The sequence below is a fragment of the Octodon degus genome, unplaced genomic scaffold (assembly GCF_000260255.1).
Source record: "Octodon degus isolate 3935 unplaced genomic scaffold, OctDeg1.0 scaffold00190, whole genome shotgun sequence".
Classification (NCBI taxonomy): domain Eukaryota; kingdom Metazoa; phylum Chordata; class Mammalia; order Rodentia; family Octodontidae; genus Octodon; species Octodon degus.
The window spans coordinates 4471582-4492250 of NW_004524766.1; the positions used below are offsets into that span (position 1 = coordinate 4471582).

General features: G+C 43.1%; 1 protein-coding gene across 9 annotated transcripts in view; it reads left to right on the forward strand.

Moving 5' to 3' along the window:
* The window catches only part of Mef2c (myocyte enhancer factor 2C), a 167051-nt gene that overhangs the window by 113465 nt on the left and 32917 nt on the right, over nucleotides 1–20669 (forward strand). For 6 of the 9 annotated variants that reach the window (XM_023704169.1, XM_023704172.1, XM_023704170.1 and 3 more), the window contains one exon: nucleotides 17045–17188. In XM_023704169.1, coding sequence (XP_023559937.1) covers nucleotides 17045–17188 — 144 coding nt within the window. Of the gene's footprint in view, nucleotides 1–17044; nucleotides 17189–17248; nucleotides 17387–20669 lie in introns of all 9 variants that reach the window. The other 3 variants (XM_004644061.2, XM_004644064.2, XM_004644057.2) reach the window with 2 other exon arrangements.

Genomic DNA, 20669 nt, shown 5'->3' on the forward strand with positions numbered 1-20669 from the left:
CTGATCAACAAACTGCCATTGATCTCCGTCTAACCCCCTCAGTGTAATCAATAAAGTAATGCAGCAACGGTGGGGGAGAGCTCCTGACTGCTCCAGCTGCCTTCCCGCCCTCACCTTTGGTCTCCATATAGACTGCGTTCCTTTCATGGTGAGTCAATAGCGTGCATTACCTCGAGGAAGCAGTCTTTGAACCCCGCTTTGCTTCTTCCTCATTCAATGCTGTTGCTTCCGCTCATCTTTTAACAGCAATCTTTAAAAAGAATTGAGATCTACTCAGATTGCAATGGCTATTTAAGGCCCTCTGACTCGACAAGGTGGTTAGTATAGGGTTAATGTTATTTATACAACAGAAAGTTGGCTTTGAGTCCAGACAGAGCGACGAAGATGATCATGGTAAGCTTCTTATAAATGTTACACAACGTGAAGTTCAATTTTTCAAAACTCTGGTTTCCCATCTGAGCGCCTCCAGGACTGGCCTGGCTGTGGGAAGCCTCCAGAGAAAACAGGGGTGCTCCTGCTGGAGAGACAGCTGGGGACTGTGGGTGGCATTTGCTTTGCTGAGTCAGGGCCTGCAGATGCTCACTGGGCTTTTCCCAGCAGGGCAGATTTTCTGACAAGATGTAAAACCCGAGCCCCTGCGGGTCTTGAAGCTCTCTCATCCTTTCCCCCTCTCCTTGGGCCTTGGGGAGATTTTCACCTAAAGCCATCACGTCTCTCTGCCCTCCTCCTCATTGTGGTGCAAAGTTCAGAAGTTTTCTAGTTGTTCCTCTTACTTTTCCTGTCATCGGGCCTATAAAGCGAAAGCAGCCGAGCTACCTGCACCGTTCAGGAAAAGAAAGGACAAAGAAGATTTGCTACCTCAGTGGTGTACCGAAGAATTTTCTTGGTACACAGGTCTTCCATGAGCCAACATCTTTACTCAGAGAGAAGTAAGAGCCTGCCTGTGAAGCACACGCTTTCCCCTGCTCCCTGACCTGAATTCACTCAGAATTCAGGCTCCTCCTTGCGAAGCCTTCTCAGGGAAACCAGAGAGCTGAGAAGCAGGCTTCACCGGAAGAACATGGAAGCCTAAGTAAATGAATGAAGCAAATATTATCCTTAGTAACAGAGCCTTCAGGGTCTTACTAGTATTAATTTATTTTATTTTCTAAAGTTATTTATTTATATGATACAGGGTCTTGCTACACAGCTTGAACTCATAGTGATCCTCCTGTCTCAGCCTCTACAGCTCTGGAATTCAGGCATGTGCCACTACAGCCAGTTTCAGGCGGGCATGACATGTAGTACCCGGGATTGAACCTGGGTCCTTGCACTTGCCAGGGAGGTGCTTAGACCACCAGGCTGTATCCCTAGCCCCTTTACTAGAATTATTTTAATAATTGCCATCAACCTGTGTTTAATTTGATCCAGAAACTTATAGCCCAAGTGTTATCAGAAAGGTCCTCCTTCCTAGTCTGAGACATGCAGAATCTGAAAGACATTCAGCACCCTGTCTTCTCCTTAGCTTCCCACATCCTGTGAACTAGGCAGACACTAGGTAAATATTGTGGAAGGTGCTTTCTCCTTCTAGAGTAAAGTAACAGGAAGTCATTGTAGATAAGATTACTCATCAAAAAGTGAACTGTATTACACATATATCCCTTGATTTAGAGAATGAGATTTTGAGATGTTTCAATCAGATACATAGATGTAATTGTGTAATCTTTTTAAGATTGGGTGGAGGACTAAGGATTGAACCCAGGACCTTGCTAAGCAAATCGTCTTCCCCTGAGCAGCATCCCCAGCCCCTGGGGAAGCTTTATAAGCAGAAAAGCCTTCAGGGGCAAAATAGTCCAATCAGGAGCCCAAAGAATAAAGCCCGGACCTTACATAAGTGTTCCTAATCTTCATCCGCCTTGGGCGACCATGTGGGCTTGACCAGGACCCTGAGCCATCTTGCTCCTCTGTTTCTTTCCCTGCAGGATGGCAGTAGGGTAGAAGAGGTATGAGGATTAATTCAGATCCACAGGAGGCCCCAGCTTGGCCCTGGTACAGATCAGCGCTCAGCAGAGTTAGGTGTTACTGCCGAGGACCTGATTCAATTAAAATATTAAGAAAATTAATATTTTGGTAGTGAGGAAAAGCTGGTTTAATTTCCTCTTCATGCCATAGACGAGGAAAGGTTGTTTTTATAATTACCTAATAAAGACTATGGAAGAAATGATCAAATGATCCTGCAAATGAAAACTCAAATTTGAACTAACAGAATAGCAGAGATTTTCTAACATCCGAGAGCTAGAGCACCAAACTTGCAGGCAGGTAGCAGTAGATTTCCACTGACAAAGCTGAAATTACCGAAACCATCGTGACTGGAAAAGCGGGCAGCTGAAGGTGACAGAGGCCAGGAGCAGGAGTCTAAGGCCCCGGGAAGCCCTCGGAGGACACTCTTGGGATGAGGCACAGAGAAGACTGGGGCCAGCAGCCTCCACTCAGTGGCAGTGAGTTAGACAGCTGGTGCCGGTGCTGTGTGTAGTGGTGACATTGGGGAGAACAGCGTTGCTCATGGCTTTATATTATGTCTTAAAGTCCTGCACCCCTGCCCAAGGAAAGGCCAACTGCACACCCAAGTGCCCCAAGCACAAGCACCGCTTGTTTTTCGCTCTTTTTCTGTCCTAAGACCCTCCAATTCTTCCTGTTTCATCCATTCTCATTCCTTCTTCCCCTTTCCTGCCTATATGTCACTCTTTTTTGAGACAAGGTCTCATATAGTCCAGGCTGGCCTCAAGTTTACAGTAACCTCCCACCTTGGCAGATTACAGGAGTGCGCCACCACACCTGGCCTCCTCTGTGTGTCATCCGTCTGTCTTCTACTTTTGACTTCGGCTTATCATCCATTCTCATAAGCCCCTTTCCTTATGTACGCCTTTCAACTTTCCCTTCCCAGTCATCTCTGCAGCTTTTGTAGCATTTCGTTAAATTGAAAGCAACAGAACAGAGTGTAAGAACACTGCTCTCTGTAAAATGTATCCGGGTACAGAAAACACAAGTCCGTGAGCTGGGAGTTGGCCTCAGATCATGGGGCTCTAGAGTCATGCACAGATGACATTTTATAGCATAAGGAAAGTAGATTGAAATGAATTGATCTTTATCATTAATTGAATTTGGAAACAAATTTAGAAAACTGTAAGCTCATAAGAGAATAAAATAATTCAGCCTATGCAGGCCTTGATCCGCTTGTAACGGTAATAATCCTAGGTCACTGTAGGCCTTTAGAAAAGAAGACTCCTTCTCCACAATGGAATGTGTTTGGTCTTCTCCGAATCTTTTCGCTCATGGCCTGTGTCCTAGTTATTTTAATCATTACACTCAGTTCATACTTGGCGACGCTAATAAGAAAGGGCCTTTCGCATGAACAGCGCAAGCGGCAAGAACTGCAGTCAGGCCCAAGAGCCATCGAACCTAGGAACAAACGAGCCAACGAGCAAAGGGCAGGTCCCGGGGGAGCGCAAGCCAAGGGGAGGTGCTCCCAAATGCTACCGGCACTCTAACCTAGGGATGCTGTTTGGTTATTTTTCTGGTAGCAGCTGGAAATGATTATACTGTTAAGAAAGCAAATAGTGGCCCTTTGATTGATGATCTCAGAGTGCCCGTTAATTTATGAAGTGCTAAGGGCCCAGTGCGCTCCCAGGTCTTCGAGATGCTGGGATGAAGCCCCAGCCCCGCACTGAGGAGCGGGATGGGAGGAGCCGAGAGCGGCCAGGCAGGTGGGTGCAAACCGACTGGGCCGACTGGGAGCCCGCGTGTCCACCCAGAAAGCGGCTGGAATCAAGGCCCGGCTCGTTGTCAACACAGCCAGACCCTCGGAGGAACGCTGCGGCTGAGCAACTGAAGATTTGCAAACAGCTGACTTTTATCACTTTTGATTTACTTGATGCTTCCTCTTTTGAATTTCGTTTTTCTTGGTCTGCGTTTGCAGCACGTGATGATCGCATTCAATTGCGAAGCGTTAGCACGCGGACAGAACACGTCTGCATTCTTTTTACACATCTCTTCTCCCTCATCTCTCGGTCTGTATCTCCTTGTCTCACCCTTTCTATCTTTTATTTTACAATTTTTTGCTTTATACTTTCGGTTTCTCCCATAAGAGAAACAGTGTGGCATTTAAGCTTGCGAGTCTGATTTATTTCACTTTTAACATTCTGGTCTCAAGGTGCGTCCATTTTCCTACAAATGACTCAATTTTCTTCTTCTTCAAGGCAGAGTAGTATTCCGTGGTGTATAAATAGCAGGTTTTCTTTATCCATGTGTCTGTAAGGAGCGCACAGGCTGCTTTTGGGATTTAGCTACTATGAGCTGTGCCACTGCAGACACGGACTTGCGTGGGTTACTGTAGTATGATGTTGCCATGATTTTAAAAGTGCAGTTCGATCACATTTTATTGCTCACGGATGCCTAAATGAGGCAACTGAGTACAGTGCAGCACTTCCTGCTCCTCCGTGGGCTCGTGGTTATGAGGAGTTGTAGAGGGCAAGCGCGCCCCGCGTGGCCGCTGAGCGCAGGTGCTGCCCTTGGGAGTGTGGTGGGAGGGAGGAGGGTGAAAGCCTCCGCAGACCTTTGCGGGTGAGCAGGCGCGTTCCCTGGGACTCGCTGGCTCTCGACAGCAGAGCAGGACCTCAACCTCCACCTCCTCGAGTCAGCGCGCTGCGCCCACCAGGAGCCCAGACCTGTGACTTCTCGCCGCCGCTCTGGCCTCCCGTTCGCTCGGGCGTGCGTCCTGCAACTCGGTCCACAGCCTGTGGCTCCCAGAGCCCACCACAATCCGCCTAGACCTTGCCAGGCCACCAGCTTCCCCATATCCCTTGCACCGACTAGTCAGCGAAAGCCGGCAGCTTATTCAGCCAGTACAATGAAGTCAGCAGCCCTGCCGTTAACCAAGGCTCGGGGGAGTTTTTACATCAAGAGAGATGCAGCCGAGTAAGAGGAAGGCTGGAGTCCAGGGCCGCGGGGCTGCCGCAGACCGAGCGTCACTCACGATGTAGGACAGAGAAAACTCAGGGTTCAAGCTGGCCCTGGCTGCCGGCTTCTCCTTTTCTGTCTGCACCTCCTCCTTCCATGCCATCAGGGTGTTCTCGGTGCTGGCTTCCAGGACACCCACCCAGAACATGAAGTGACTACCATCACTTCACATCCCCTTGTCACATACTCTGCTAGCTACGGAGGACAGGGAGCCCGCAAGAGACACCCTGTGGGCAAGAATCTTATACTTGGAAAATGAGATGAAAACGGTAATCTAGACAACAGTGATAAGTAGTAAGTGCTCACTACGAAGTCCTGCGGACACCTTGAAGGGATGTGCTAATCCTATGAACACCTCACTGTGCACAAATCTTTCCTTTTTGTAAACTAAATTCATATATGAGGAGGAAACAGTGGGGGTTCTTTGTGGGTCCCGCTAGGGTCCATTGGGTGCACATCTAGCAGCTGCCATTTGTGTGTTTCACAGCCCACTGTCATTCTGCTCTAAATAGAACCCCTGCCACCAGAGTCTTGGAGTCCATTATTTTAATAGTAATTTTATTAAGTGTCATCCGTATGCTGGAGACCTTCAAGATGCTGTGGATACAGGGAGGGTGGGGGGAGACACAGTTTCTCCTCTCAGAGAGTGCTGTTCTAACACAAAGCTTTCTCTCTCTAGCAGCCACAGTGGCTGCGAGTTACATACAGTCCCCAGGGCATCCCAGGAATGTCCCACACTCCTGAGACCTCGCTTCTCTCTGTCATGTCACAGAAATGGTACAGAGCAGGCTATACCAGTGCAGTTGTCAGTACCAGTATCTGGGATGTCGTGTTGCAGGCCTAGGCAAAGCCCTCAGTGAGGGCGGGGGCATCTTCTTCACAGGGCTCCTCTCCAGCAGGGTTGGTGCCTAAGAGGCCCTCTCCCATCTTTGCTGCCAGAAGAAGGACCACAGAAGAACCAATGCTATAACAAGACTTCCAGTAGAGAATAGGCTACAGCTACTCATTGGAGAGCGGGCTGGTTTATTAGGAAGAGGAATAATTCAGAAAAAGAAAGCATTTTTTTTTTGGTCAGGCATGTATTATGGAAGAAGCTGAAGATGCTGCAAGCGAGATCCATTTTCACAGTCCAAAACCGACCCTTGAAATCTCTTTACCTGATATTTAAAAAACTGAAGACTAGGAAAGAACTTGGTGAGAATCATCAGTGCTATACCCCAGACTGAAGTCCACTCTTGGTAAATTTTGATGCTGTGACTTGACACACAAAAACACTACTGTCAGGAATGCAGGGCACAGACAGAGTCTCTCCCTCTGGTCTGCCCATTTGGTCCAGAAAGAGATGGGCCAAGGTCGAGCCCATAGGAGCTCTTTATCTCTCTTCAGCCTGCAGAGGTCCAGTGGAGAGGAAGTATGTTAGGCAGGGAAGAACTTAATCTGCAAGTTCCAGAGTCCCTAGCTGTCTCTGAAGTGAGGATTTGTGTGTCTCCTTCTCAGGTATGAATGAAAGTTGCTGTGACACCAGCCAGTCCATGGCCAAACTCAAATCTTTACTTTTCATCACCTTTTAGAAAGCTCCAGGAGTCCTCTGCTCTTCTGAGAGGGTGCTGAGAAACTCAAAACCCCGTGGAGCCAGATTGTTCAGAATACGTTGAGGGCAGCGTCTGTGTTTCTGAGGGAGGCCTGGAAACACAGAAGTCACGCAGGTGTCTCCTGTAGTAACTCTGGTCCTCAAAATATTTACATTCTCCTGGTAGCACCAGCAGCCGCAGAAGCTCAAGAGCTGGCGAGGCATGGCTGAGCAAGCCCAGGGCCAAAGCAGGTCTCCTTCGTGTATGGCAATGAGTATATTTTAACACTGTTACCTTGGAAGACTACCCAACTCGTTTCAGTTAGTCTGTCATGGAAAATGTGACTGTCAGATTTTCTTATTCATTCATCTAATGCATAAGAACCTATAGTGAGCTCACATATATTAGCCAAGACCTTTGTTAGGGACCAGAGATGGCCATTTCTCATAGGACGCACTGGGGCAGGCACGTAAAAAGGTAAATTGCAACACAATATGCTGCATATAAAAATACAAAAAGGCACAGGGTGTGTGTGCTGTAATTCTAGCTAGTCAGGATGCTGAGGAGGGAGGATTGCAAATTCAAGACCAGCCTGCACAGCTTGGTGATGTTAGCAAGACCATGCCTTAATACAAAAGGGGTTGGGATGTATCTTAATGGTATGAGTGCTTACAATTAGTAGGCTCTGCCTTCAGTTACTAGGACCACGGAAAGATAAGGAAAGAAAAAGACTGTGAGGACACAAAAAAGGCAGTGCCTACGAGAGTGGGGCAGCGCTCGCTGAACAGGTGAGACCATAGGAAGGTAGGTGGCCTGGGACAGCAGTTCAGCAGGAAAGAGTCAACCAGGGTATTCCAGATAGGACTGCTTGGTGCACACCAAGAGTGTTTTCACTTGGCGCAGAAATGACGCAGAAATCCTCCTAGGCCAAAACACAGCTTGCAGGTGCAGAGAGGGGTGGTGACCAGGGAGGAAGATGCTTGCCCTGCGATGGAGCTCATGCATGGGGGATGGAGCTCATGCTCTGGGTTGCTCTGCAGTTTGATAAACACAGACACAGATGAGATTAGCACTTTAATTAGACTCTGGCAGAGAATGAAAGATGATTTCCTGAAAGGTTCTCTCATAACCAGGTTCATTGTTTTTTGGACAACAAACAGTCCAAAAATGGGAGACAAGGGCTGGCGAGATAGCTCAGCAGACTAAGCACCTGCTTAGTCAAGTGCAGGGACAGAGGTTTGATTTCTGACATCACAGGCAGCACCAGCCTCACCCCCAGGCATGGTGAGCCAAGGACTGAGCCCAAGAGGACTGCGGAAGCTGAGAAAAGGAAAATCATTACGAATCGAGGCAGCATAGTGAGATCCTGCACAAAAATAAAGGAGACATAATAGCAAAAGTAATGACAGCTGAGTCAGGAGATGATGGAATTAGGGGGCATTTGGGGACCACTGGATTGAAGAAATAAGTCATAATGTTTGCTGAGAAGGAAAACCTGGGAGGGAAATGAAAGAAGAGATAGAAACTTCAATAAAATAAATAGGAAGATAATGATGTAATAATAGTAGAGATCATGGGAAATCCTACAGAGATGAGGCTACAAGGTGACTGACAGAGGGCCCTGGGCTAACTCTTCTCATCTCAGCTGACCTCCCATGCATTGATGACTAGATAAGAGCTTACATGGAAACAGAAGTAATGATTGGATTTCTTTTTGTGATGTTAGGAATTAAACCCAAGCCTTCAAGCATGCTAGGCAAGTACTCTCCCACTGAGCTACAAGCCCCAAACAAAAATATGAATTTGATCTTAATCTGATTACTGAAGATAACATGCACATCTTTTGTTAAATAAGATATTAATGTCCTATAAATTATTTTAAAACATCAGTATTTGTAGATTCACTCTCTTTTTTCCCTGTAATCATTTGCAAGTGAAATACCATAAACTCTAAAGGTTACTATGTGAAATTATATGCACACACATACTTTCATAAACCTGCTTCCTGATCTTTGAGAATTTATTCCTCTCCTCTTTCTTGACCTTTGTTTAGTTGATAGTTCCGCCCTGTCTTTTCCTTCCTTATTTAAAAAGTCAACATTATCTGTTTTTCAGAGCCAATGACCATTTGATCCTTTGCTTTTTGGCATTCATTGTCTTATTTTATGAAGATTATTAGGCCTGACTGCATACATTATCATGCATTCCAGTCATTACACGTTCAGATATTCTCTGTTTAGTATTTGGCTTCACATGTCTCTGGGATGCAGGATGTCAGAGTCTTTCCTAGCCTCCTAGTGCCAAATTTCCCGACTCGGCCCCATTTGCAGCCAGCCCCACGATACACATCTTGTCCTGCTTCCAGGAGAGGGTGGTGGAAGGTCCCTTAATAACTCCAAACAGTGACCTACTCTTAGGAAGCCCGAATCATCTGCTTGGCCCTAGAGTCACCCCGGTTCTCCACGGGTCCCCCCAGGTGAAGGTTGGTGGAGAATGAGTCCAATGTCACAGCATAGGAGGAGAGAGGATGAGTAGATGCTCATCCAAGAACTGGCGGGGGGAAAGAAAGTGGCCTTGGCCCAGGAATTTTAAAACATGCTTATTTCAAATTTATAGTGCTTGACTCACACCCGCAAATTTTCCTCATGTTTTTTCCTAGTTTTTGTTTTTCCCCTTTCTAACCTTTACTTCCATGTCCTATACCGCTCCTTTTTTTCCTGCCTCCATGCTGATTTCTGGGCTCTTTCCTGATACTCTTTCATCTCAGAACTCACAAACTCTCTTCTGAGCTTTCGTGTCACTGGTACTCTAACTTTTAAGGATTCAGTGATATAAAACTCCTGAGTTATAATCAATTTCGTACATGAGACAAATTATGCCTCACTTTTGGATGGCTTTATAATTCAAACAGTACATTTCAAAATTAATAAACTTGTGCCAATTAAAGTAGTGGGTTTCACCATAATGTGATATAGCAATGTGAAATGCATAAATCAAAAGTACAGTAGCAGATAATAATGCCCATGACTGCTCTCTGCCCCGCTAACATTGGCACATTCTTCTCTGTTTGGTTTATGTGTCCAATTCAGCCTGTCATTAAGCTGCAAATATTTATTAAGCCCATATAATAGGCCAGACCCTTGACTAAGTTCTAGGCTTTATGAGGTTTACCAAGCTCTTTGCTTAGGAAGGGCCCCTTACTAAGTTGCCTAAGTTACATAGTAACTAATAAACAGTCCCTAGACTTCAGGAGGTGCAAGTAGGAACACTAATGATAGTGGGTAGAAAAATATGCCAAAATAATTTTAATCATATGTTCCTTAAAAAATCATCTTTGCATCCAAACGATCACAGACAATGCCAAACACATATTAGCAAATGTCTGGATCTCGCTTCCATCTTTTCCTCCAGTGAGCCCGAAACCTCTACAGGCAGTAACATTGAGGTGGAAATGCGTGTTACACTCATTCAGCCAGCGCTTGGTGAGCACCTAAATTATGTCAGACCATTCCATACTGAACTATGAAGTGAACACAAAAAGGGGCTTTGCTAAGGATATTTGGGTGTAGGCAGAGGAGATAAATGGTGAATGACATATGATAAGGCTGTCGTACAAAAGAGCATCGAAGGAGCCGAGTGTGTGAGCAGGAAGACGTGAATTCAGCCTGGTGATGAAGGTGGGCTGCGGAGGGACATTGCACCAGCTGCGTTTGTGGAGGGGAAGAGACTGATGCGCTCATCTGAAGGAGAGCCAAGCAAGGGCTCCCACGCACCAGGCCCTTGATTATGGGCAGTGTGCCTTGCCTCCCAGCGAACATGAGGGTGCACTGAATGTTTAATCTGTGACCACAGAGATAGGTGGTGTGGATGCCCTTGTACCCCACACATGATAAGTCTTTCCAAATTTTTAGTGCCTTTTAATTTCCCCAAATAGGGAGACTTAAAAAAATTCACTGAAAATTTTTCCAGTGCAATGTTGAGACTGTCCTTTGAAGAAAAACATAAAAACAATTAAAATCTCCAGCTCGTCTTCCACCTTTTGCCTGTAGCAGATACCTGGTTAGAATGTAAATCAGTAACTTCCAGAATAATGTTGTTAAAGTTTTGTACTTTTAACTTTTGCTTAAAATGTTCAACACAAGTGAATAACGTTTGGTACAAGTTAATATTTTGCACTCTGTATGGAATATGATTTGCTTACCTAATTAAAATCAACCTACCAATTAACTACATTAACAGCATTTTAAACCACCTTTGTATTTGGGGAATAAGAACAAAGAAGAATCATAGTACAGACATATTACAAATAATGCTTCCAGTTTTGACGATTAAAAATATAGAGAGAGGGGCCAGGGAGTTAGCTCGGCAGAATAAGCGCTTGCCTGTAAGTGCAAGGGCCTGAGTTCAATCCCCGGTTCCACCAAAAAAAGAAAGAAAGAAAGAAAGAAAGAAAGAAAGAAAGAAAGAAAGAAAGAAAGAAAGAAAGAAAGAATAAATAAATTAGGCAAAGAGGTGTTATGTATGACATCAAAACATGGTCCATAAAAGAAAAAAAAGAAAAATTGGGCTTAAAAATATAGAGAGAAAAATTCTTGGCACCTAATCTTTCCCCAGTGATTTGTGCTAGAAAACACAAGATTTTTAAAATACAATTTTTTTAAATGGACCTTTTTTTTTTAGCTTATATTGGCAGCTTCCAGACATTAAGCAATGTCTGGCACATAGTAGTTTTTTTATAATCACTTGCTGAATGGGTCTTAAAAAGAAAAAGGTACTAGGCAGTGTCCAAAGGTCACCACTCCCCAGTTGCTGCATTGAATAGTGAGAACCCGCTCTCCATTTGGCAGCCATGTTTACTAGCCACTCTAGAAAGTTCCTTCCTAGCCAGTGTCCGCTTCCACCATTCCTACACGGATCTGCTACTTTCTAAACATCATTCAGTTTGTTACCTACAGACACTTATCTTTACAAGGCTATGAAATATCAACAAAAAGTGATTTGGGATAAGAAGAAAGAGAAGTTTTTCTTAATAGATCATTTTTTCCCACTTAGGAACACAGAGTTCAGGCAAGTGATCGCAGTAATTCTTTCATGTGGTTTTACACATAACCTTCTAGCATCAGTTGTGCAAGAACAGGCACTGATTTGGATTTTGACAAAGATTAATAAGACTAATCGGAGTTTCCTCACAAAAGAATTTGCATTTTTGGGAAGGTCAGAAAAGGAAAGACGATAAAAATATATATTAGTGAGATGGTAGACAAACCGTGACATCGACTGGTTAGAACCTCTCATCTGTGGTGGTGATTCTTCGGTGGAAAAAAGCTAAATTTTACTTCAATAACATTGCTATAAAGTATACAGCCTTAATTTGATTTGAAACTGTCTCATTGCTATCTGTTCATCAATAAAACTTTGAAAAAAAATAAAGTATACAGCCTTGTATAATTGAAAAAAAAAGATGCACAATTTAGTTACTTCTCACTAATAAGTAATCTGTTAGAACAGTAATTAATAATTAAAGAAATGAATGAAAAGAAAAGCTCATTTCACCATGCTAGAAGAAAGGGAATTTCTAGTTGACAACAAAATGTCTACTACAGAACAGAAAGAGCTCTGTGTGTTATTCTTTTTCATTTATATTCCTTACAGTAAGGAAGTAGAATCTGTTCCCCTACATCTATTTCATTAGACTTGTTGAAGCACCTGTCACCTATCATCATCAGCTTATACATATTGCAAGTTATGCACAAATGTAATAACACAGGTCCATATGTCCACCTGTCTGGAAGAAAGTTTCTGCTTGGTTTTTGGATTACCTACCTGGACTCCTCCTCCTGTTCATTGTTCGGAGTATGTCGCCTTCTGTCAATCTAACTGCTTCCCTAGGAGTGGCTGTTCCCGGCTCAGAGTATGACAGTAGTATGTTGTAATACACCTAAGGAGCCGCTGTGGCCCACTGACGCAACCCAAAAGTGTCATTCTCCAGTGGCAAGATGGCTTCACTTTGCCATTTCACTTAAGACTGAGAATTCTCTGAGGAAAGCATTGTTCCATTTTGTTTCTTGCCTTATCTTGAAATACAGGATAAATATTTTTAAAACATAGTCAGTTGAGAGGCATTTAAAATACACACACGCACACGCACACACACAGTGATCAAAATGGATGTTTAAATTTTGAAAATAGCAGTGAGTGGTTCATTGTCATTAATCCCCTTCGAAACACTCCTGTTCACTTCAAGCACACTTGTGCCATCATTCTTGCAGCTTTGAGAAGTGGTCCTGGAAGTCCTGTCCCATGTCCTGAGCAGATAGGACCCAGAGGACAGTGAGTACTTCTGCCCCACACCTTCCAACAGAAAGGCAGGCCCGTCAAAATATGACGGTGCAGCTTCATCAACCTTGCTGGCAGCATTGGGTGCAGCATGCCTTCTGGCTCTTCCCCCAAATGAATATGACCATGAAAGATAAACATCTTGAGTGGGTTCAGGACAGGAAGGCAACCAGGATGGTGCAATCAAAGAGGATACTCACCACAGAGGACTTCCAGAACAGCTTCCGAGAGGGGCAAGAATGATGGGATGAGCGTGTTTGAAGAGGAGAACAGTAGCAATGTCATTCCTTTTAAATTTACACATTCATTTTATTTTTAGATCATACCTAGATATATATATATACCCAGGACCCCTAGCTGGCATAAAGGAATAGTAATTTAAGAGCTTACCTGACCTGACCAATGACATTTGTGAAGGATCAGAAAAGTTTTCAAAAGCCAATGGCAGAGATTTTGATTTTGCTAGAAAAAGGCCTGAAAGATTAATGCTTATTTATCCATTTAGTAAGCCCTTTAGTTCCTATCGACTATTCATTACTGTGAATAGACAGACTTGGCTGAATCTAACCTAACTCCTTTGTCATCATTAAACAGCTGTAGATTTTTAATATAATAAAGACAAAACTGCTCTTATCACTCCACATTCATGCTATGATATTCAGGTTTGTGCCATGCTTTCCGTTTGCAGAGCTTTATAATTCCACCATAATCATTTGTTCTTGGCAGAAATGTTATACAAGCACTCAGCTGAGGATAATATTTTTGAACAATTTTTTTCAGTGTTCTGGTTATGTGATTATGGGAATTTGGAACTCATTATTAATTTGCTCTTGGGTTTTGTGTTTGTATATCTCAAAAAGCCCTTTATAAAATAACACCATTTAACTCAAATCATTATTTAAATACCCATGATGTTTATTACAAGATACTGTCATCAGATACAAGGAGCATTTATTGGGAGAAAATGAGCCGCTACTTTTTCCACTTCAAGAAGCAGTTCTGGAAGTCACTGCTTTGTTTGCTTAGCAGCATACAACTCTTCAGGTACAAAGTGAATTATTGATCTGACTGGTTTTTTAATTCATGAACTAACTATTTCTTTGACTGCTAGACATCTCCACTCTTGTCTAAAATCAGGTGTATAAAAAATATCAATATTTTATCCATCTATTCATACTTAAATTTTTTCCACGGCCTTCATGTTGTCCAGTATTCAGTCAGCTACTGTAGTTGAATATGGCTGGTAGAGATCTGGTCTGCGTGCCTCACTGCGTGGTATAGGGAAGCTGGGGCTGGGACAGGTGGGCCCCAAGTTGTCCACCGGCCAAGGCACGGCCGAGCCAACTTGAACTGTGGCAGGGCATTTCTCTAAACTCTTCATAAAGGACTTGCGAGAGATAATGAGTTAATATTTGTAGAGATCTTTCAAAAAAATGTAATTTATGTTTGAATTTTTATAAATCAAACAAAACATCTACTCCCCAAAAGCTTTGTAAGAATATTTAGCACACATGTATGTGCCAGATGGATTGTAATGACAGTTGATAGGCCTCGCCTAACCCTAGCGTTCTGTTGTCAGAAATCTGCGTATCAAAACAAGCATCATTTTTACAATAAGATTTATTGAATAAAAGACTTGGTGCACACTGAAAAATCAGCACACTACTGTGACTCTAAATTAACATTATATAAGACTACTTTAAATAAGAGTGTCTTAGCATGCCTGCTTGAAACCTAAGTAGATAACCTTGGAAATATATAGCTATACACCCCCATATATAACATATGTGCAACATATACATTAAATATATACTTACATACATTTCTTGATCTTACCTACTTTTTTTCCACAAGTGAATTGTTAGGAAAAGTATATGGAAGATGCTGCAAGATACTCAGAAATTTTTCTCAGCAGCTCAAGGATCTATAGAAATCAAAGCAGAAACACATGATAATATGACAAATAGCTGTCACCAAGAGGAATAAGAGGAATGCACTTGTATATGTGACAATGTTAATGAGAGAGCTGAGAATATATGAAGTTAAGTTAGTGTGTCTAATTGTCACCGTCAGGCACTGCGATGTACTTGGGCATTACTATAGGAACCCTTCTCTGCATTTTTTATTCTGGGCTGAATCGTGGACAAGGATGACATCGTGTCATTTCCAGAAAATGGATAGCTCTCCAGTCCACCCTGTTAAGTCAAATAAGTCAGAGGCAGAAAGTTAAATAATGCTTGATTTCTCTTACATAAGAAACCCAAAATATGAATCAGCTTAAAAAATGAAATAGAGGAAAGATGGGAGAAAACAGGGACGCAGACTTTTCAGAGATGAGGAAGGGGACTGAGAACAGAGAAGGAAAGGGAAGGAAGGGAGGGAATGGATTAAAGTGACCAGGAAATGGTGCATACTGGTCCCCAAGAGGAATGTAACTAGTATGCATTGCAAACAGTAATAAAAATGATGACTGTAAGTCTATTATAGGGGGACAGGTGGCCCCACCAATTATAAGATTGTAAATGTATATTTTATCATCTTTGTGTCAAAATATTCATTTTAATATTCAAATATTTTACCACATAATAAGCTGTAACCATATGTTTATTTGTTACATTATACTGCTATAACATTAATAAATATTTACAGACCCATGGTGCATCTTCAACATATTCGAAGTGGTAGCTCTCTTAGTTCGACATTAAATAAAGACCTCGGGTACCCCAGAAATTAATTTTAAGTACCATTAGTTTTTGCTTCACATTGATAAGAAATAAGGAGTTTAAATTTTAAGGACTGACCCCCCCCTTTTAAACTCTTGTTGTTTCATTTATTTTCCACAACTGCATGCATTAAAGATTGAGTGTGATCTCGGCTTTCTGTTCCTTAGCTCTGTGTTGCAGCCTCTTTTTTTAATTTATATGTGAATGCTGTATTTAATAAAGATGAGCTTTGCTGAACTTTCCACTTCATGAAAGACACATGAGTACACATCTCTCTGTAATGATTTTGATAGTACCAGGAAAACTAAGAAATGTTGATAGTCTATTAATAATTAACATGGCGAGCTATGTGATTAATCAGAAGTTCTATGATCTCTAAAAACATAAAATTGTCTCTGTAAATTGAATTGTGTGTCATTAAGTTGACAACCAACCATCAGCTTGAAAAAAAATAGTCAAACTCAGAACTCTTGACTCATATTTTTTCCAGCTGTTACAGTGTTATACTAGTATTTATCCTTCTGTGACAGCTGAGACTCGACCAGACCTACAGCCAGGCGACAGGAGCTTCAAGATAAGGCACTGACGGTTCACTTTCATGTATTAGAAGGCAGTCTCGGGCAATTCCTGCTCCGCTGAAACCCGGGGGAACTGTCGCTGGCTTTATGGTTACTGCCTTAGCCGCCTCTCTGCAGTATTCCTTGGCTTCTTCACTCGGCTCAGGAAAATGAAGCCAAAGTCAGTTGTTTTGACTTTTCCTTCAGCATATATTTAGGAAGATAACTTCTCAATATTATAGATTTCAGGGTAGATTTTCACATTTGCAGAACTCTAAACAAAAGTTGCTCTCCAAGTGAACGTGGTGCCTGAACCTTCTCCGCCAGTGCCAAGTGGGGTTGCTAGCGAGGCTCCCTTGTGCCTTCTGCTGTCAGGAGCGTGGGGTGGGGGTGGGGGTGTGCACAGCCCCATTAGTGCCAACCAGGGTGTTCAATTGTGTTTCCAACTTTTCCACTTCTGTCATCTTCGCAGATTCTGAAATCATTGTGTAACATCCTGACTTCTGATTTTTCTGTGGGAAGAAAGAATGTTGTAATTTGCCAACCTTCACTGTATTCTGCTATAATTGTTTGTCACTCGATATTTCTTGAAGTGCTTAAGATTCCATGTGACAAAGCTTGGGCCCTCATATTTTCTTGCCGTTGGACTGAATTTAATTGCAAAAGGAGTTTCCCTATTATGTCTTTAAGCGGGTGATGAACAGTCTTTGGAAATGCCTGGGGTTCTTGCCCATGCTTTCCTTTCCTTGGTGGAATACAATGTAATAACCAGAAACGCTGGACGGCTTGAAGTCCTATAACAGCCCTGCATGTCTCTTACAGACTTTGTCTAGGTTTGAACTCTCCAAATTATGTATTTCAGACGTTGAGAAAGAAAGGCCTTAATGGGTGTGACAGCCCAGATCCCGATGCGGACGATTCCGTAGGTCACAGCCCTGAATCTGAGGACAAGTACAGGAAAATTAACGAAGATATTGATCTAATGATCAGCAGGCAAAGATTGTGTGTAAGTACTCGAATGCCCTTCCTTTTTTTTTTACTCTTGATATTTCTCTGAACCTGGCAGGCATTGAACAAGAAAGAAAACAAAGGCTGTGAAAGCCCTGATCCTGACTCCTCATATGCACTCACCCCACGCACTGAAGAAAAATACAAAAAAATTAATGAAGAATTTGATAATATGATCAAGAGTCATAAAATTCCTGTAAGTACCAAAGGTAGATGGCTGACCTGCTGATAATCGCTGCAGTAACATCCCCTAACCTCCCAGGATGGCTTGCTCTAAGAAGCAGAGGAAAGACAAACAGATCCAGTAGAGCCATCTCACCCCTCGGCTGTGCGCGTAAAAAGCCAGCCTCATGGGGCGCTGCATTTACGTAATCTCCAAGAGTTGCCATCGAGAAGTTCACTCTGAGGTAGAGCAGCTCACAGGAGGAAGAGAAAGATCTACGTGACACGCCCTGAATTTGCACAACCTTTGAAACATTACAGCTCTCACAAATCACGACACACTAGTAAAACCCTAGAACAGAAACGCCTTCCAATCAAGTGTGAAGATTTGCTATAAACTACATAGATACTGTGTATGCTGTGACAAGATTCCCCTAGTGGAATTGAAATTTTCTCACGTAAACTGAGGATCCACCTAACTAAGAGCAGAGTTCTGAATAATCCCTCAGCCCCTACCCCTTGTACATGAAACTCAGCCACAGCACTGAAGGGTTAAAGCTAACACTAGCTCCAGGGAACAGACTGCATGAGACAGAATGGTAAGATGTCGCGTTTGTGCGCTGGGGTGCTTTTAAAGCTTTCTCAGAATATTATTTGCTTGGCCTACACCAACATTTTCCATGCTTTTAACATTTGGCTAAATTTTGTCTTAACCAAGTCAAAAATTTCTAACAATCAATCATATGCCTGGCAGATATGTAAGAGAAGTAATTCCGCATGTGTTACTTTGTTTGTCCACATGTATGGGGAAAAGTATGTTTTTATTGTGTTCTGTCATCGACCAAACAATGTTAATTTTGTGGCGTACAGGGATGAAACGTGAGGCTCACACTCTGTCTGAATGACTCATGTTGTCATCCAATCCCCAGTTGTGCACAAACTCCTCATAGATACCTTTTTTTAAAAAAAAGTACATTGTTTTAGTGAGCTACCAAAGCCACCTAAATGTACCAAGGGCACCTCTGTAGTGAAAATAGACTTTGTCAGTTATATTTGTAGATATTTGGAAACAAAAGCTATAGACCAAGTTGACAGCTGCATTCCCAACATAAATTAATGCATCCCATAGTAGGCACACATGGAAATATTATGGAATTAAGCAGGCCCTTTAAATCTTATTTATAAAATGGATGCATATTTAATTTTCTATCTTCATAAGTTCATGTTATTTTCTTTTCTTAAGTGAAATAGCAGCAGAGCTTTTGTTGAGTCAGAATTGTTAATACGCTGTATCATGAACGAAAGCTCTGTGCTATAAATTCTTAAAGCCTTCATAAAACTAAAGTACTGTATGCAGCGCCTTCACAGTGAGCACTTTATCCAGTGAACTATTTTCGTCATAGACCATCACGCATGCTTGTTAACAATACTCAAAAATCCTTAAATGACAAAATATCCATTGGGTCTTGGCCAGAGGAAGGGAAGAAATAGCTCCTTTCCACCAACTTTTGGTTTTTAAGGTCTCAGTTTCTCTTGATGTATAAAGTTGCTGAATCCAAAGGTTTGTGACTATAGAAAGTGTCTCTGATAAAAGACATCCTGTACAGTGAGGAAAAAGCAAACAAATGCAACCTGTTTGCACTGTCTGTGGAGGGATCCAACCTGTGGATAGAGATTTAACCTTCAGACTTCCAGAGAGATGAGCACCCCCCCTTCTATTAGGGGGATAGAGCTGGTGTGATGCGCGCCTGGATTCCTTTGCAGTTATTTCACATGTAAAGAGACCAAAACCAAGACACATGATTTCCTCAGCGGTACTGTGGTGTGGAGCCAGGGCTGAGAAACCACAGGAGAGCTTACAGGCGCAGCTGTGAGCAGGAGGAGCCTCACCGCGGCCCACCAGGCCACCGTCTGCACGTCTCCATGATGCAGAGCTGAATTTTGGCACACCGTTCTCTGCTGCAGCAAGTCCGCCCTGTGGAGTCCCCACAGCTGCTAAAACATTTGCAGCAGGGCAAGACACTCTGCCCCTTGTGTGTGCGGAGTGTCTCCGCCTTTTTAAAAACATTACAAGACTGTTTTCCTATTTCAAAGACCCAATTTGAAGAGCTTTCCTTTTAAAATAGAAAATTTAATATAGCAGTCACCTGTTGGAGCAATGTAATTTATGTCCGTATTCCTCAATTACATGAAATAATTCACGGGTGATTTGGAATCTTGTCGACCTGCATTTCCTCATGCTGGGTTTGCTCCAGTTCACGCTGGGGGCCGCTTCACAGCAAGCAGAAACAGCTCCATTTGAGGAACCAGGAATTGGGAAATGGGCTGAATGGGGAGAGGCAGAGATGAGGTCGGTGACGGTGACGGTGAAGGGGGAGGGAGGAAGTGGAAGGAGGCGTATGTGCTCCTCAGAGCAGAGGGCTGTGAAGAGAGACTTGTGGGGCTGGCCTGAGGGGAGCTGCAGGGAATAGCACCTAAATTATTTCTGTGCAAAGGGGGAATGCTTGCAAAACAGGCAAAGATCCAACATACAGGCGTGATGGGGGCAATAGCGAGACTCCACAAGAGAGGAGGCAGGAGTGTCCCAAGGAAGTGAGAGGCCAGCAAGGTGGACGGGTTCCATCAGTCATGGACATTAAATAACAAAGGGCCATTCGCTGAGTATTTTAGCTAAACATTTTATTGAAATATATTATTCGATTTATTAAAATATATTATTTGATTTGTATTGGACTTTTCTTTGTGGTAAGTTTGGGAAGACAGTCGGTCTTTGATAACAGTTCAGGTACCCTTGACTGCGATGGTGTACCTTGGTGGCCACAATTCCCTTTGGTTAGGGAGAGAAATCAAACCTTTTAATTATGCCGTGTGCCTGTTGAGCCCAGGGACAGCCTCTTTGGCCTGCGAGCTGGCCCTGCTTGCAGAGGGCGAGGCTTGGTTCAGTGCTCCTCTGTGTCTGGCTTGAAATTCTTCATTTTTTCTAGACAGGAGCCCCAGCCCTTCTTCATTTGGGGCTGGGCTCTGCAAATTATTCAGCCTGTCCTGTGCACAGGGCTCTATCTAATCCCCTCCTATGCTCCTGGCAGACTTGAGTATTCTAACCATTTGAAGGTTGGCCTTGAAAGCTCTATAAGTTGAGAACTTTAAACCACTTCTTGGCCTTCTTTTTCTAGGCAAAACTTTTTGGGCATAGCTGCTTTTAGGTTTCCTAGTTTTGCAAAATCAAGTAGAAAAACAATAATGCCAGGTTCTGGGAACACTGGTGTGCTTCTGTAACCCTTGTGTTCTCCCTGCATGTCTCTTCGTGGATGTGACCA